At 39.9% G+C, this 19,223-nt stretch overlaps 1 protein-coding gene across 1 annotated transcript in view; it reads right to left on the bottom strand.

Annotated features, from left to right (window-relative positions):
- Positions 1-1,137: 1,137 nt before the first annotated feature.
- The window catches only part of LOC113391820 (uncharacterized), a 74,931-nt gene continuing 56,845 nt past the window's right edge, over positions 1,138-19,223 (bottom strand). The window contains exons 5-20 of the mRNA XM_064219495.1: positions 18,094-18,258; positions 17,106-17,238; positions 16,851-16,924; positions 16,452-16,567; positions 16,028-16,102; positions 14,733-14,849; positions 14,174-14,321; positions 13,703-13,781; positions 10,387-10,515; positions 9,158-9,283; positions 5,120-5,225; positions 4,783-4,851; positions 4,199-4,287; positions 3,529-3,602; positions 2,221-2,333; positions 1,138-1,325 (exon numbers count right to left, since the gene is read on the bottom strand). Of these exons, the coding sequence (XP_064075565.1) occupies positions 1,206-1,325; positions 2,221-2,333; positions 3,529-3,602; positions 4,199-4,287; positions 4,783-4,851; positions 5,120-5,225; positions 9,158-9,283; positions 10,387-10,515; positions 13,703-13,781; positions 14,174-14,321; positions 14,733-14,849; positions 16,028-16,102; positions 16,452-16,567; positions 16,851-16,924; positions 17,106-17,238; positions 18,094-18,258 (1,733 nt within the window). The 3' untranslated portion in view covers positions 1,138-1,205. The remainder of the gene's footprint in view (positions 1,326-2,220; positions 2,334-3,528; positions 3,603-4,198; positions 4,288-4,782; positions 4,852-5,119; positions 5,226-9,157; positions 9,284-10,386; positions 10,516-13,702; positions 13,782-14,173; positions 14,322-14,732; positions 14,850-16,027; positions 16,103-16,451; positions 16,568-16,850; positions 16,925-17,105; positions 17,239-18,093; positions 18,259-19,223) is intronic.

Genomic DNA, 19,223 nt, shown 5'->3' on the forward strand with positions numbered 1-19,223 from the left:
ATAACAGTTTCAACGTTCATAAAGTCATATTTCCGCAAATCCATAGTGAATATCATAGATTTTATTCGAGCTCTCGACCAATGACGTCGCGTCAATTCAAGGTCAAATGTTGTTATTCGGCTTTTATCCTCCTGCGATTGGAACAGACTACGGATAACTATATAAAAATACTTGTTTACTGAATACATTATTTATATTTATAATAAATCGATTGATCTTGTATAGGAGATAAATTCGTTGTTCAAACGTCAATAAATATTACAAAAACTTACAAATTAAATTTCATAGAAAAATACTTTAAATTTTTAATACTTATTGAAGGTTAAATATTGGACGCAATAGGTTTAACGTTGTACAGTTACAATATAGTTGTCTCTTTCCAACGATCAAGTTTAATGATGAGGGAAAGAGATAAATCGGTGTTTTTTAACCCGCTATAGAATATAGCAACTACAAATATCAATTCGTTTGTATATTATATATAAATCGGTACATGGGGCACGCGATGGTACGGTCACCCATAGCCATTGGCACTAAAATAACCTTAAATAGTCAACGCACCACTCTCGGGAACTAAGATTGTATGTCCCTTGTGGCTGCAGTTACTAACTCTTCAACATACTAAGAACTGCTGTTTGGCGGTAGAATTGTGATTAGTGGTACCTACACAAAGCTTTACCACTAAATTTAATATTCACAATACATTGAATAGAATTGTGAATAATTCAAAAGTGTGAATTAATTTCACAAACGACGCCGTCGTGATTATTAATCAATATTCGTTTTATATAATCAAGTTTTAGTCGAGTAGCTTTAGCGTCATATAAAATTTAAATCAATTTTGTGTATTCCAATTTAATATATAACAACACATTATATTTTATATTACAAAATTAATTGATGTATGTTATACAATTTAATAAATATATACTATTGTTTAAACTTCATTTTTGTATAATAGTGATTATATAATATACAAAACGAATCGATTTGTCGATTTAAATAGGTGATATAACTAGACACAGTCTTATATAATACAAAGTATATAGTATATAACACTATATTAAAAAATATTATACTACATTTTTATATAAAACAGAAACTTAATTAATTTTTACATTTAAATAACTAATAAAAGTTTTTTTTATATATTTCATGTCGATTTATAAATTCGTTGTCCGTTGATTCATATATAATATGATATATTATGACCTGTAGTAGGGGGGTCCGCGGCTCACCGTGTACGTGGACAGCGGTATCCCTTTGGTTCCGTATATCGGTTCAGCGTTCTCATATTCGACGTCGTAGTATATACCGGTTTGATTCTGGAAATTGTTTTCAATTATTAGTTTCATAAAATAGTTGTTTTCGTCCGCGTGTTAGTTGCCGTTGGTAAGTTTTAGGAATAAAAAAAAAAAACGCATGCGCGGACGACCGACGGATGATGATGATGACTTAGACTAATCTAAGTTGAACATGCGCAAGAGAAAGGGAAGCCGGACAGACTGGCGCCGTAACGCGTTACGTAACGACGCGGTTTACCCTCCCATAACAAGTCCGTCATTTTAAAATGTAGCTTATGTATTCGGTATAAAAAGTAGGTATGAATTAAGCTTGAACTGAAAAGGAATGATTCTTTGAAGTTCAAGCAAATTTAGGGTCAGTGGTTGTGGCTTGAAAGCGCGACAGACCGACGGACAAATAGCTAGACTGAGTTACTTTTAATATTACTATTTATAATATTAGTATAGATTTTGTATAAAAAGTAAATAAAACGCCATGAAAATATATGTATTATGGTTCGGGTTATGTCCGATATTATCTTCCTGACCAATTTCGGACACGACAGCCATTCATACGATGAATAAGCCAACTGTGCAGGACAAATTATAATGCACAAATGCGTGTGCAAATAAATGCATTTACATACGAGGAGTATGAAAGCGAGGTAGATGATAAGATTAAGGTGAGGTGGCAAACCTGTTAGTCTTTAAAAAAGTATTTTAAAACTAGCTGTGCCCGCGACTTTTTGCGCGTTTGAATTTAACAAAAAAAATGTTCGTTGTAGCCTAAGTTACTCCTTATTACATCAGCTTTCTGCCAGCGAAAGTTTTGTTAAAATCGGTCCAGCCGTTCCAGAGATGGTATTTGAATACTACAAACCCACACTCCAATTTTATTATATGTATAGATGCTCATTTCTACCGGCCCTAAACTTACATGCATACTCCTCGCTCGGGACTTCGGCCTCGGCACCAGCAGGTCGGCGCGGTCCTGCACGTGACTTGACGCCTCGGAGCTGGTCGAGTCAGTCGCCATGTGGTTCGTGTAACCTGGTAAGGAAAACATATTATACGGCTATATATAGCCGAGGTGGCCCGGTGGTTAGAACGCGCGAATCTTATCTGATGATTGCGGGTTCAAAACCAGGCAAACACCACTGAATTTCATGTGCTTAGTTTGTGTTTTTAATTTATCTCGTGCTCGGCGGTGAAGGAAATCATCACGAGGAAAATCGAGTTTCTGCCACATGTGTATCCACCGACCCGCATTGGAGCAGCGTGGTGGAGCATGCTCCTAACCATCGGCCGAACTGTATCACTCTTTATAATAAAATTTAGCTTCCGACTCGCTGCTTTCAAAATAATTCAAAAATGTGACAGTTGTCCCTTCAAACGATTCCGATCACGTGACTCATTACGTCACGGCGTTCACGCCCCACAGATACAACGAAAACAACCGAGTTACCAGTTATTTGTAATCGGCGATATATATAATATTATATACTAAAATTCCTCCCGAAACGCGCTGCATCTTCTGATACAAGTTTCATGAATTTTGATTTAGCCGTTATTTTAAGTTCGGCGTTACAAAACTAAACGTCTCCCCATCATTACTATAAACAGTAAAATCGAAGTACTCCCAATAACTTGCGTGTCGCAAGCAATGGACGTGCGTTGCCGGAATTTCACGGCTTAACCAGTTCTTAAATGACCATGAAACTTGGCACGCCATGCCGTCATAAATTATTTGTAATTGTAATACTTTATGAGTTACGAGGGCGAAAGTGAATTAGATTTCTCGCTGTACTTTCACATCTGCGTACAACTAATGGCCTTATATAAATATATAAAATAGGTAGGCTGCTTGGCAAATGGACCCTCTGATGGTAGAAATATTAACCATGAAAAACATCGTCTATGCGTACCCAACTATGGGAGCTAAGATGTTACGTCCCCTGTGCCTGTAGTTACACTGGCTTACTCGCCCTTCAAACCGGAACAGAACAATACCAAGTACTACTGTTTGACGGAAAAATATCTGATGAGTTGGGAGCTACCCAGAGGGGCTGGCACAGGGATCTACCACCAAGTAGCATCTCCCAAACATTTGTCGAATTTCGTACCCTACCAAAAATCAAAAGCCACTGGAATCGAATAAAGGACCTCACACGTCATGATTCCTAGTCTCGTTTCTTAGCAACGTTTGTCGGCTTGGTATTTCTTAAGAGGCAAAGCTGTGAGTTACCGTAGAGGGAGAGCTGCGCGGCGGCGGAGGCGCGCGAGGCGGCGCCGGGCGGGTGGCCGCCGTGCAGACCCATTCTGAAAGCACCCGAGGAAATATTATCAACGGACGGAACACTAGACCCGCATGAGGATGAGAATCGGGCCGACACCATCATCAATATCCACATGTGTCTATTCTGAATAGTTAGGCTAACTGACGCAAAAAGATTATTTCAAATCGGATCAGTATGTCTCCGGATAAGCTGGCACGGTGGTATACGTAAGCGATCTTGTGACAGAACCGAAAAGACGGTTTCAATACCGCTTGTTTTTTGCGATTGCGAAAAGAACCGACAGCCGTTGGGCCTAGAAGGTTCTAGAGTGGCGAAATCTAGTTGAAGGGAGTGAGAAGGGCAGAAGATCGACTCAGTGGCCAGCCTTGGGGGAGGCCATGTCCAGCAGTGGACTGATACAGTCTGTACATGATGATGATCAAAAAATGTCTTGAGATTAGTGCGTCCAAACAAACAAACTCTTGAGCTTAATAATATATACAAATCTGTGGTTAGCTGTGCTTCGGTTTTTATCTTTTAGAAAAGGATATGCTTAAATATAACAAGAACATTACCGGCAATCAATACTACAACAGATATTGTCTGAAAGTATTTAACCAATTACGATTTCCAACCTACCTCGGTAGTGGCACGGGGGGCAGTGGCGGGTACCCTCCAAACATGGCTGAGGAGGGGCGTGTCGCCATTGTTTGTGTATGATCAGCTTGCTGGAAAAATATAATTTAAAGTATTAAATACAATTCGTGGATATTAACGTAGGAAAACTGTCAAGTATGTCATTTGACATAAATAACAAATATATATTTGTGACAGTGTATAAATGTCCTCCTGGTGGGCTATGATGGTGAGGAGTCAGGAGAGTTTGGTGTTCCGCCACTAATACTAACATAAGGTACTAGAAACATATTATCTTTTTGGAAAATTAGATTTTAAGTAAATAAAAATAACTTTAACTGGCACTTCAGGTTTCCTTCCATTCGACTATAGATTTATATCTTACAAAAAGACAGATGATCATAAATTTGAATCGAGACAAACACTACATCATTTAACATGCTCAATTTGTGTGTATAAAACTAATCTCTTCTGGAACTCTGCCATCATATTATAAAATTATAAAAAGACCCAGCATTAGTCCAAAAGTTGACCTAGCAAGCACCCAAAATGTTCGTCCAAAATTTATATACAATAAAACTTCTCACCGCATAATGGCTCGCTTGCGTCATGGCCTCAGCTATTTGCGCCCATCGCATTCTCTCTTCCAAAGTTACCTGAAATTAACAAAAAATTGTTCGTAAAACTTTTCAGCAATCATAATCAGACTATATGCAGTCACTAAACCATTCAAAGTGCATTCAATCAAATTTTACCAGGAACCATTGCACAGAATTTTGTTTTGAATAATATACCTTCTAAACAGTACAGTACTACAGTACAGTAGTAATGAAAAAGTTCGTCATTAAAATGGGTTAAATATTCGGATAAATCATGATTTTGATTTCTATTCCATCCTCATTCACCTTGTTTAGTGTATCTCACCTGGTATGGCGGTTGACCCACCGGCGGAGTCTTCACCGTATTTGCTGCCATGTAGTTGAAGACTGGGGACCCCACACCAGCCATCTGATCGCGTGACCACTTGCGGCTAACGGAAAAATTACAAATTGAAATATATCATAATTTATGTGCCTGTAATTACACTTCATCTTTAAATGGAACCCATTTCAGAATAACGGAGTGGTGGCTCATCCACAAGGCTGTTTAATATAACAATAAAAAGAAGTGTTATAATGGTGAGGCCAATTGATCCGGTGGTTAGAAAACGTTAATCACATATATATATACATATATCGTAGGATATTCGGACAAATCCGAAAGGAATCGATAAAATTGGAATCTGAAAAACCTTCCTCAATCCCAAATCCAGTCACCAAAGGATTGGATATTTGGAATCCGAAAAGCCTTCTTCAATCCCAGATCCAGCTCTCCGGTCACCAATGGCGGCAATGGAACGACTGGTGATGCCTTTAATATATATTTTTGCACTAAGTTGTTGAAACGCTCCACTGCAAATGGGACAAAGACATCATTTTGAATATGTGACGAATATTTGCATCGTTCGATCGCTTCAGCTTTTCCCGCGAAGGGTCCGCTACGCTACGAGGCTATCCATGTTTGAGGTAAGTGAACTGAAATCGCTATTTAAAGAAAATTAAATTAAGAAACAATGAATTAACGACTTTTCCGACATCATAAATAACACAGACTTCAAAAAACAAAACATTTAAACTCAGAAAAGAAATGATAAATCAAATTTTATATAGATGCAAATTTAAGATTTATTTTTTTATTTGTTCTAATAGGACTAGCAATGTGATGGGACTTAACCACCACCGCTAATAGATATTGGCACTCTAAGAAATACTTACCGTTCCTTGCAATCAACACCAACCTTGGGAACTAAGAAGTTATGTCCCTTGTGCACTCTAACTCACCCTTTAAACCGGAACACAACAATACTAAGAATTGCTAACCTTCCCAGACGAACATTTTTTTTAATGCTATAGTTGGAGGCTCACCTGATGGAAAGTGACCACCTATAAATATCTGCAACAATGTAGGCGCGTCGCCGGCCTTTACGGAATGAGTACGCTCTTTTCTTGAACGTTCCCAAGTCGTAACCACCGAGTGGTAACATATTTTAAGACACGACTCTGATTCTGTTTTGAGTCCTCAGATTTGTTTAATATGTCTATAACATCTCTTTTGCAACTCACCTACGTAAAATTATTTTTCGATCCTGACATAATTTTGCCTCTTGCCCGGACGGACGGAACGGAGACCTCCGTTTAGTTTTGACTGTTGATTCATCCTCTATATGGTATTTTCTACAATCATTTATTTACATCACAATTATTTTAAAAATCATTAATTATATAGTATGTAAAAATACTTACTGTAAAAATCGTGACTGCGTAAAGATTGATGATCTGGAAAAAATTTAAGCAGTCCTCCTGTCGCGAATGGAGGTAATGGGAGTTTATACAAGTGACTGTAGAGGTAGCGTCGTCAGCACGATGCACACCATCAATCCCAGCGCTGGATCTGGTCCACGCCCAACAAGCTGAATAGTGCAAATACTTCTTTTATGCTAACTACTATTGTAGTTTTTCTTTTTTATAATCCATATTAATATACATTTGCCTTTTTTTTTTTTTTTTAATATTTCGTTTTTTTTTTAGAACATCTATTCGGTTCTCCTGTTTTTTTTATATATATATATTTTTTATACGTATTATTTTCTTGTATTTTTTCTTATTTTTATACATATTTTTCAGAAATAGAATATTTTTTTGGTTTTAGTAGTTCTTCGTGTCGATCCTAGCTGGCAGCTTCGGTTCGACCCAGATTTCTTTTTTGGTGTTAATCCTTGAATCTGACCACAACTTTTGCCTTGCTATGCTAGATTACAGACCACCGCAGACCAAAAATAATGTGAGTAGAACACGTGATCCAACCCGAAGATTACACTTTTCAAGCACCGCTGAATTTTCAGTCATTTTTGTGTTTACAATTTATCTCTTTCTCGAGAAAAACATGCAACCTTGTTCGGTTCTGAATCTGCCACAGTTTATTTTTTAAGGAAACACATTGTGGTATTTTTTGAGTAAAAAGGCAATTTATAATGTTCTTTTTCGTTATCCATGGCACCATGAATCTTGAATATGTTCCTATTTTTCAGATATTATTTTTCAGTGTGCCCGACACCAGTGACTAGTTTTTTTTTTTTTTACGTCTAAGCGCTGTTACTAGCACGAATTTTCCGTATGCTCAAGCTCGATGAGAATAACCGGAACTTGCAGCACGACGACGCCCAATCCTCCTTCACGTTATATTTTGCGAAAGAAACTCCAACGTTCTCGCACACACCCCATATCACAAAAAACACCACAAGAAGTCCCACCACAGGGAACCCATCATGACAGCCAGATGATCAAGAAAACGATGCTGTACAGGTATATTTCGGAGAGTCACCAAGTAACTTTCAATCTTGGGAGCGACATTGAAGTCATTGTATAGAGTAAGAGGGATATTATTGTGAGTCTTTAAAAAAATTTGATTGTGACTGAATTTGTCTGTATGTTTTTGCCAAATTTCTTAAATTTGGTTACCACACCTCGTATATAAGCAAGTCATTTCGTCGTAATTTAAATTATATCATAATATCAATATACTGTATACATTTATATATACAAGTGTTAATTCAAGTACTATGGGTATATTATATAGTATATTTTTATATATCTTTTTGTAGCTATGTACGTTTTTTAGTATTCGCCTTCTTAAGAAATATCTGCTTTCTCGGGTTGACTGGCGGATAAAGATGGCATTAATTTTGCCATTAAAATCAATAAATGAATTAATTTCAAACGGTAACCGATAAAATTATCGGTACTTAACACAAGGCGGATTCATAAAAGGGATGTGCGCAGGGTTGCGGATGGTTGCGTCGAATTCGATGACGTAAGCAATGAGATGTAACTGAGGATACGAGTAGAGACGATGAAGCGGACACTAGAAACAACAAAAGCAGCAACATACAACAGCAAGCGAATGACGGTCACAGCTCTCATAGAACAAAACATATAAGTCTAAAATATTTATTTACAAAAGAATATAAATACAATTAAATTAAATAATAACATAATTTTAAGAGAAGAAAACATAGAAGCACTCGATACAGAACACATCACACACCGCTTAGGGTTCTATCTAAACAGCGAAATTCCATTTACAATCTGTGCGTAACGCGCAGATGGCGTTGATTTCGCTCTGGAGCAGCACGTCCACTACGTCATCGGCCACATGACGTCATCGCTCGATAGAGTACAAACAAGAACCGTTTCACACTTATTATTATTATTGATAACTCGTCGCCGACGCTCAGAGAGCAAATTAAACAGATCTGGAAATAACTACGCTCCTTCTGCGAACAAGCCCTGACAAGCGGCCCGGCTGACGTCACGCAGCGGGACGCCCTCGGCGCCGGCGGGGCGCGCCGCGCGGCGCCGCCAGGGCGCGCGCGGCGCGAGGAACGGCGAGCGAGCGCGCCCGCTAGAGCGAGACCGGTATAGAATTCGTTTCTATTCGTATCACTTAAATAACTAGATATTTGAACACTCATCGGCTATTAATTTAATTATTGTTTTACTCGAAATGATATCTTGGTACTCATAGTGGAGGCCTTAGTTTGTTTTAGGCGTATTTAAGTAACATTTAAGTGAGTCGGATAATTTAATTTAAGTTTAACCTTTACTAATATTATAAAGACGAAAATTTGTATGTATGGATGTATGTTACTCTTCCACGCAAAAACTACTGAATGGATTTTAATGAAACTTTACAATAATATAGCTTACACATCCGAATAACACACAGGTTAAAATTTATAAAAAATAATTATTTGAATGATACCTGACAACCGACCCCTAAAACGCAAGCGTTGCCGCGGGCGAAAACTAGTTAAGAAAAGGCGAACTTGTTTAATTAGAGTTTAAAAATAAAGCTAAGACTCACCTCCAAGATATCAGCGCCGCCAGCGTGATCACTATGACCACCAACGCCAACAGGGAAGCCCCCACCGCCACTCCGATCACCTCGCCGTCCATCTCACACGTGGACCCGTAGTAGCCGGACGAACAGCTGCGGGTGGATATTCACAGTTAATCTTACTATTATTTTAGGTTCCAGTTTGGACGAAATGTAACCAATCTCGACATCGTTCAACTGCTATTGAGATAAGTAGGTATTACGGATTACGGTGCTCGTGCACATATATTGTTTATCGTTTAATATTTACGGTCCGATGGGGCGCGACCGCAATACTATAAAAAACACCGCAATACTATAAACGTGAGCACCGAGGTACAGGGGAAGAATTTGTAGCCGGGATACGTCGTGAGCACTATATAACAAGGCTCGCTGCAGTGCTGCGCGCTGGGGGGGCGGTACTCACGTGCAGTAGGGCTGTCCGTGCGCGTAGCGGCACAGGCCGCGCTCGCTGCAGTGCTGCGCGCTGGGGGGGCGGTACTCACGTGCAGTAGGGCTGTCCGTGCGCGTAGCGGCACAGGCCGCGCTCGCTGCAGTGCTGCGCGCTGGGGGGGCGGTACTCACGTGCAGTAGGGCTGTCCGTGCGCGTAGCGGCACAGGCCGCGCTCGCTGCAGTGCTGCGCGCTGGGGGGGCGGTACTCACGTGCAGTAGGGCTGTCCGTGCGCGTAGCGGCACAGGCCGCGCTCGCTGCAGTGCTGCGCGCTGGGGGGGCGGTACTCACGTGCAGTAGGGCTGTCCGTGCGCGTAGCGGCACAGGCCGCGCTCGCTGCAGTGCTGCGCGCTGGGGGGGCGGTACTCGCGTGCAGTAGGGCTGTCCGTGCGCGTAGCGGCACAGGCCGCGCTCGCTGCAGTGCTGCGCGCTGGGGGGGCGGTACTCACGTGCAGTAGGGCTGTCCGTGCGCGTAGCGACACAGGCCGCGCTCGCTGCAGTGCTGCGCGCTGGGGGGGCGGTACTCACGTGCAGTAGGGCTGTCCGTGCGCGTAGCGGCACAGGCCGCGCTCGCTGCAGTGCTGCGCGCTGGGGGGGCGGTACTCACGTGCAGTAGGGCTGTCCGTGCGCGTAGCGACACAGGCCGCGCTCGCTGCAGTGCTGCGCGCTGGGGGGGCGGTACTCACGTGCAGTAGGGCTGTCCGTGCGCGTAGCGACACAGGCCGCGCTCGCTGCAGTGCTGCGCGCTGGGGGGGCGGTACTCACGTGCAGTAGGGCTGTCCGTGCGCGTAGCGGCACAGGCCGCGCTCGCTGCAGTGCTGCGCGCCGCACGCGCGACACGCGCGCCCGGCCCGCGCGCCGCCCGCGTCCAGCGTGGTGTCGGGGCACGCGCAGCTGTGGACGTCGATTGTTCGGTTATAAAACATTTAATTACAGAATACAAAAATTTCAGTCATTTCGGGTAACTTTGAATTTGAGTGCAACTTTGAATAAAATGAAACGGACTTTTTAATAAATTTTTTCTAACCTTTTTTTGTAATTTTTCCTCCTTGAATGCTTAAAATGGAACGACCAATATTATGTTTACAAGTTAATGGTAAAAAAAATACCTACGTCAGATTTATTTCTAATTTACCCGCCTTTTCCCTTGCTACTTGAATGAACGAGAAAGTTAATATATTGCGGTTCTAATTCCAGTTTAAATATATTCAGACGACCATATATGGGTAAGTTTTGAATTGTATTTGTTTATTAATGTTTATTCTTCATATTTAACAATAAATATTTGATTTTGGGTGCTATTATTCCGATAAATACTGATAAACTTAAACTTGGTCAAAAAACGGCAAAATTTGGGTAACTTTGAAGCATTCAAAATGTGAGGGAAAACGAAGAGAAAGAGGTGGAAAATGGAGAAAATATACAAGTTAACCACAAACATTTACGCGGCGAGGCAATTGTTGAAACAATAAAAATTCACAAATTCATCAACCACCAGCAGAAAAAGATACGGAAAATGAAATACAAAAAGAAGTTCAAGGGAAACAGAGAGTTCCGACTTTTCGACATTTGACCTTTATTATGCACAAGTCGAATCGGCGGGTCGAACCTTTGATATTTCTTTTCCATCAGTTCAATTCTATGTGATTTATTGACTTTATTGACAAACTTAAATATACATTTTTTCGTCAATTTCATTGATATCATAAACAAAACGCTTAGCGGTAACACCGCGTTGATTTTTAGATATAAATATCATGTAGGATGTAGAGCCGAGATGGCCCAATGGTTAGAACGCGTGCATCTTAACCGATGATTTCGGGTTCAAACCCAGGCAGGCACCACTGAATTTTCATGTGCTTAATTTGTGTTTATAATTCATCTCGTGCTCGGCGGTGAAGGAAAACATCGTGAGGAAACCTGCATGTGTCAAATGTGTATTCCACCAACCCGCATTGGAGCAGCGTGGTGGAATATGCTCCATACCTTCTCCTCAACGGGAGAGGAGGCCTTAGCCCAGCAGTGGGAAATTTACAGGCTGATTATGTTATGTTATGTAGGATGTATTTTCAACATGTATGGTTAGAAAGATTGAGATAAACCATTCGCTAAATATTTTTAAACCAAAATGAAATAAACAAGTGTCGTCGGCATAAAGTGTAATTTTTCCAGATATACTTAGTAGTAAAAATAATGTGCAAGAAAAAATATTTTGGTATAGTTATTTAATAAATTTGAACTAATCGTTATTGCATTTTTATAATCTTAAAAAAATCTCAAGGATACCAGCGCATTAAAAATTATATTGATCTATAATAGTTTTTCTGTTATTGTATGTCTTAGGAAAGTTCGATTCGAATTGCAAATTACATTCAATCGATTTTGGATCGCTTCTGATTAGTTTGAACGATATTTCTAAAATAAATATCCAACTTGTCATATTATTTTACTTAATAAAATTGTATTTATAAAAACAGTAGTAAAAAGTAACTTAAAATCGAATAGTATCGAAAAAATATTTAAATACAATTTATTGATTAAGAGACAACTAGGTGCTTGAGCTTCGTGTTTCACAACAAAACAAACAATATAATTAATCGACGTATTGTTTTAAAAGTGTTCAAAGTTGATTAAGCAATACTACGCTAACACAAAGCGCTTGGCGTCGCGCCAAGCGTAGCGCGGCTTATAGTGTCTACCACCAGTGTGTTGGTTTACCAAAAAAGGTGTACAAAATTCAAAGACGTTTTTTAGTTACTAATATCGTTTATGTACTTTAAATATAATCAGGGTCCTAAAATGGACCCCCGTGGTACTCCATATGATAATATTGCATGTTTACTTTAAAAAAATCCTTTTTTTATCTATTTGCGTGTGATTATTTAAGTACTATGTTAAAATTGTATACGTCGAACCAAAGATGTCTGATAACCAAAGATATATTGCTCAATTGGTAAAGGCTGACTGTGTCAAAAGCTTTCTTTAGATCTAAAAATACACGTAGGGCTATTTCATTTTTATCTGACGCAATTTTGATCTTGTAACCTACAACTTATATATTTAGGCGAGCATGTATTTGTTATTCTAAGTTTTTCGATAAAATAGGTAAGACAGATTGGCCTGTAATTTCCCGAGTCCGTTTTAGTTCCAAAATGTATATATTGGAGTTACATTTACAATTTTCCAAATATCGGGAAATATTCCTAATTCGAGACATCTGTTTATGTTAATTTTTATATCACTTAATTTCTTTAACGCCTGTTTTATCTCGATACTAAGTTCCAAGTCACTTCAGTCGTTGATTTAAATGACCGAAGCGTGTTTCGTGATTGTAAAAACTGCTGACTTAATTTTTAATTGTGTGTTTGTAATATTTTGTTGACTAAATTAAAACCAATTTGAAATTTGAATGTGTTTGCTGCAAGTGTAGCATAAATTAATTTTTGGTTTATTGTTACACATAACTACATTCAGACGATGGTATCGGGGATCTGTGAATGTGTTGTGTCGATATGCGTGTGTGTGCTTGTGATTCTCCTTAAACATATTAGGAAATTAGAACTTAGCAATAAATGTTAAATGTTCTTCTAATGTTATCGAACCCACTGAAATAAGTTTAAATCTTACAATGAAGATATTGTCCGTAATAATAATATAATCTATACCCTATTCCAATCGAAGTAGGAATAAAGATAAACAAACCTTAGATTTACGTATTTCATGCGATTCGCTAATAAATCAGCTATGTTGTGCACTACTGAGAGTTTATGATTAATATATCTTTATTTATAATACAACACTGTTACACTTAACTACCTATATCCACTTTAATTTTACTTCCAAAGTTCCGATAAAAGTTTCGTCGACGTTCAAGACGCCATTTTTTCGCAAATCCATAGTGAATATCATAGACTAATCGAGCTCTCGACCAATGACGCGTCAATTTGCTGTCAGTTGTTGTCTATTTGTCATTTCTCCTCCTATGGTTGGAATACAGTATATACAGATGTGTTTTGCGTGCACCCGATTGAATTATAATTTTATATGTTAATTGCTAACTTCTATAAAATGAATGACTCACGAGAACGATCCCCACATGTTCGTGCAGACGGCCAGCTCGTGGCAGTCGTTCAGGTCAGAAGATGAACATTCATCCAAATCTGAAAAAAATATAATACAGTACCGTTAGAGGAATGAATAGATACGGACATACGGAGTCGATAGTTCGCTTGGTTAGTTGATGGATGTTCGCACTCAAGTGCCTCGGTTAGCACGTAAAGTTCTGTCCTGCAGTTGAATTATCTCCGCGAGTATCGATTACCGACCACTGAAGAATGATTTACTATGATGACTATAATATATCGCGCAGGTTGTCCACTACCTTGAGCAGGACGCCGTGGTCGAAATCAGGACATTATGTCATAAACCAGACTTCATGGTCAACAAATCGAGGTGGTGGTTATATGCTTTTCATATATGGTGGTATACCACCAGTATACGCAGGGTATACGCGGGGTTCGGCGAGTGCGGGGCTAAGGCGTGGGGGCCTCACCGCGCAGCGGCAGCACGCAGGCGGCGGGCGAGTCGACCCAGAGCGCGGAGGCGCCGATGTTGTTGGAGCGGCGCCGCACGACGCCCAGCAGGTGCTTCTGGATGTCGGCCGCCACCGCCGGCCGGAGCGTCTCCGCCGTCTCCTGCATCTGCGACACGGATCCAACGAGTATGCCGACTGCCTCTGTTAATGGCCCCACGGCTAAGCCGGCGAGCAAGCTTCTCGTGTTCAAAGCAATGAGCCATCTCCGCTTCTAGTAATCCTAATTCATTTAATAAATGCGAGAGTGAGTTTCCGTGTTTATGTTATGTTATTTTCTCTCCTTACCTACTCAACCAATGACAACAAAGTTTCAAGGAATCCAAGGAAAAACTAGAAACAGTGCTGAAATCTTGGACCATCAAATTATTTTTCGGGAGATAACCAGAATACTATTTTGCGGCCGAGTGCCTGTTGTACTTAAGAGGCTGGACATAGGGTATCTAAGCTATCTAAGCCCCCCCTTTGGTCGCACGCGAGCGAAAATTATGTGCAAATTATGTGCAGTAAATGAACTCACCAAAACCGTATAATTAACGAAGATCCCGCGGTTCTCTTCGTCGCCTTTAAAAACATTGTTCACTGAGCCGCTGACGAAGTCGTCCGAGAAAGGAGTCATCGAAAACGCCGAGTCGATCTGCGAAAACGAAAACTCGATCGGTTCCGACATAATCGCACACATATTTTATGAAATCCGTTTAAAATAAAAAAATAAAGTTATCACGTACGTAATTTGATGTAGAACAAAACGAGTCATTTTAATCTACCACCTACCGTTAATTAAAAAAAAAACGCCAGATTAAATTTATGGTATTTATTTATGAACACATTATTTAATTGCCATTTCAATTTACCGTTATTATCGGTGTTTTAGTTTTTTTTTTTTTTACATATATGAACTGTGTGTATATCCAAAATATAATAATTATTTCAGTGATTCATACGTCATATTATTTTCTATACAATTGAAAATAAAACCCATAGAAGATATATACGGAATGAATCACGCAACAGTATCAGCTTTACGTCGATTGGCTCGACTGTAGTAGTCGTGCTGTACACGTACACGCAGTTACACGCACACAAGCTCAATAAATGTCAGAATCTTGGAAGCGGCCATTGGAATAAGCGCTCCTAATGTCGTATGCTTATCCTGAAGTGTGTGTGTGTGTGTGTGTGTGTGTGTGTGTGTGTGTGTGCGCGTGCGTGCGTGCGTGCGTGCGTGCGTGCGTGCGTGCGTGCGTGCGTGCGTGCGTGCGTGCGTGCGTGCGTGCGTGCGTGCGTGCGTGCGTGCGTGAGTGCGTGCGTGCGTGCGTGCGTGTGTGTGTGTGTGTGTGCATGTCTTCTTCTTCCATACTTCTCCGTCTGATATCATCTCACATTACAAAGTAACGTCCACGTAACCATATCGTCTTCACAAAATCCATCCATCGTTTCTTTGGTCGCCCCCTCCCTCTATATCCGTCCACGTCTATGCTGAAGACCTTTTAATGTTATGTCCGTTATGCTCCTTTTATAATATAGGTAAACGGACGAGCAAATGGGCCGTCTGATGGTAAGTGGTCACCACCCATGGACAATGAGGCCGTAAGAAATATTAACCATTTCTTACATCACCAATGCACCACCAACCTCGGGAACTAAGATGTTATGTCCCTTTTACCTGTTACACTGGCTCGCTCGCCCTTCAAACCGGAACACAGCATTACAAACTATTGCTGCTTCCTGGTAGAATATCTGACCAGGAGGTGGTACCTACCCACGTGGTTATTTTTTAAATATTCAGACAGCATCAACAATGATAAGTACACTTACGGCTCTCACAGCTTCATAACTCAACTGCTGATAAGGTTCCGACTCTTTATCAGCTAACTTCGCGTCCCACGCCATCTAAAATAAACACATTTGTACATTTTTTGACATAGACAGAGGCTTATTAAAACAATTCAGAATCGTAACGATACAGGATTGAATTTAATGTCTACCACCGGTTCACAATGTATAAGAACCGGCAAGAAACTCAGTAGTTACGCTATTCTAGCAACATTAATATAGTCTGTTCGAACCACAAGAACACAAAGGCCAAATAAACAATGTTTGACCTTGAATTGACGCTCTATCATTGGTCGAGAGCTCGAAAAATATATGTAATTTTTTTGCAAAAATGGCGTTTTGGATGTCTCCGAAGCTACTGACTAGTGTACCTCCTCTAAGACCCCAAGAAAAGAGAGTACTTTACCTTTCTGTCATAAATCCTGTCCACCCTCAAGTTGAGGACGAGGGATACGACTCGCCTGCAAGGGTCTCGGTGTTTCCTCCTCGCGTATCCCGGTCTGCACTGACAGCTAGATATTCCTGGAAAAGGGAGCAGGAGAGGTCAGTTATATGCGACATCGACTTGAATAATTGTGACTTTCAAGGGCTACACGTATCAAAATAGCGTATCACTTGGAGTTGTGAAGGTGGAATTGTGATGACGCACTAAAACATGGTCCACCAGATGGTAAATGAACAGTATCAACCATGACTCTAGGTCTACAGCCAGTACTGACCACTTCATTAAGAAATATTAATCATTCCTCATGTGGCTCACATGAGGAATGTTTGTATTACCAAATATGTATATAAATGTATTTACCCGCTTCTGTCCTGCACATCTCGTTCTGAGCCTGGTCACAAGTAGAGTCATCACCGACTATGCAAGTGTCGATTCTGGAATTAAACCACGTTAATTATTTAAACCACAGTTAAAATATTGAATGGGATTCATTGCAGGGCGAAGTTGGGATGCTAGTATATATTTTGATTAAAAAAAAATCTAAATATAATTCTATTGTAGGTTCCTTAATTAAACTAAAATTAATTTAAATTGAACTACAATGGGGAAGGTTACCTAACGGTCGGTTGCGGTCGTCGGTAGGGAGACTGCCTGTGTGGAGCGTGAGGCCGTCTCGGCGGCAGCGGCACGTCGTCAGCCGGTATCGCCACCCCCGTACCCATGGTGGGGCCCAGGGTCGGTGGGGGAGCTGCACAAATAAGAGGAAAATAACACAAATCAGTCTTTGCTTCTCTAATAAAAAAAAAATCAAACACTAGTTTGTAAACAATATTCAAAATCAAAATATTATTTATTCAAGTAAGCTCCTTCAACCACCTTTGAATCGTATCCTGCCAAGAAATCGACAAATACTAACTCCATGCTTTTTTATTTAATTATAAATTCATTTATTGAGTAATAAGCCTAGCATTCTTTTTTTTTTAGCATTAGCAGCCTGTAAATTTCCCACTGCAGGGCTAAAGGCCTCCTCTCCCTTTGAGGAGAAGGTTTGGAGCATATTCCACCACGCTGCTCCAATGCGGGTTGGTGGAATACACATGTGGCAGAATTTCGTTGAAATTAGACACATGCAGGTTTCCTCACGATGTTTTCCTTCACCGCCGAGCACGAGATGAATTATAAACACAAATTAAGCACATGAAAATTTCAGTGGTGCTTGCCTGGGTTTGAACCCGAAATCATAGGTTAAGATACACGCGTTCTAACCACTGGGCCATCTCGGCTCTAATAAGCCTAATTTATGAATATTTTTTTTGACATGGAATTTAAATTTATGAATAAGCCAAGTTTCTAGGACCACGGCGTATTAAAAGACTATTTCGAACGTGGAGTTGATTAGTTTTTATGTAACTACTAATCTGTGACCGGTTCTTCTCGATAGAATCTTATATCTCGAACCGGTAGTAACATTAAATTTATCTTAAGTACGTGGAATTAAGAAAATAAATGTTTAAACAGGGAACATATAAAAACAGGGTTTTACAATTGAAACGAATACTTCTAGTCTAAGACTTTTAATGGGATTAAATAGTGGCTGACTCACCAGTATGGTAGGGCGTGCTCTGCACCCTCGTGGGTGCAATAGTTGGAGTGGGGGTATCGAACAAGTTGAGGTAAGTTCTCTTCCCATCGATTGAGACGAAACCTTGTTCTCCCGTTGCCGACACGATGATGTCGTCACGGTGAATGTTTACGTGTTCCACGTTAACTGTTAAATAAAATTCTTAAAAAATAACTGTATTATAAACACGAATTAAATACATACATGAAAGGAAGGAGTCTGCTTGGATTCGACCAAGTGTTCTTAAGATTGGGGTTCTTTTAATTCCTTCAAGGGTAATGTTATGCTGTCTATAGTCTATTTATTTAGCACATGAGAAAAGATTTGACGTCGAATTAACGTGACGTCATTGGTCGAGAGCTTGAATTAATCTATGATATTCATTATGGATTTGCGAAAAAATAGCGTTGAATGGAACGTCGAAAAAATTTCGAATTAAAATTAAAGTTGATAGAAATCGTAAAGCGAAAGTATTGTTTATAAATAATGATACGTTAAGCAAAAACTGTCAGTAGTGCACATTATGATCGAGCCATTAGCAAATCGCATGGAATACGTTTATCTAAGGTTTTGTATATCTTTATTCCTACTTCAATTGTAATATATAATTTAATTGATTAATGTCTGTTCAAATATATTGCTTATTTTAGTTTATATAGTATGTTTCAATTAATCTTTCAACGATATTATGAGTAGGAACACTGTCATAGTACATTTTTTTTTTGTCATTGGTTGGTGGACGAGCATATGGGCCACCGATGGTAAGTGGTCACCACCACCCATAGACAAAGGCGCTGTAAGAAGTATTAAGCATTACTTACATAACCTATGCGCCGCCAACCTTGGGAACTAAGATGTTATGTCCCTTGTGCCTGTGATTACGCTGGCTCACTCATCCTTCTAACCGGAACACAACAATACACTGTTATTAATTGGCGGTAGAATATCTGATGAGTGGGTGGTACCTACCCAGGCGGACTTGCACAAAGCCCTACCACCAAGTAATTGTAAATGTACCACATATTTAAACATTGTCGTTTGAACTTGTATTTTTGTTTTTCTGGGGGTTTTATTTTATTAAATGAAAATAAATCATTGGACGTCTTAAGATT

This window comes from Vanessa tameamea, chromosome 28, assembly GCF_037043105.1.
Source record: "Vanessa tameamea isolate UH-Manoa-2023 chromosome 28, ilVanTame1 primary haplotype, whole genome shotgun sequence".
Taxonomy (NCBI): domain Eukaryota; kingdom Metazoa; phylum Arthropoda; class Insecta; order Lepidoptera; family Nymphalidae; genus Vanessa; species Vanessa tameamea.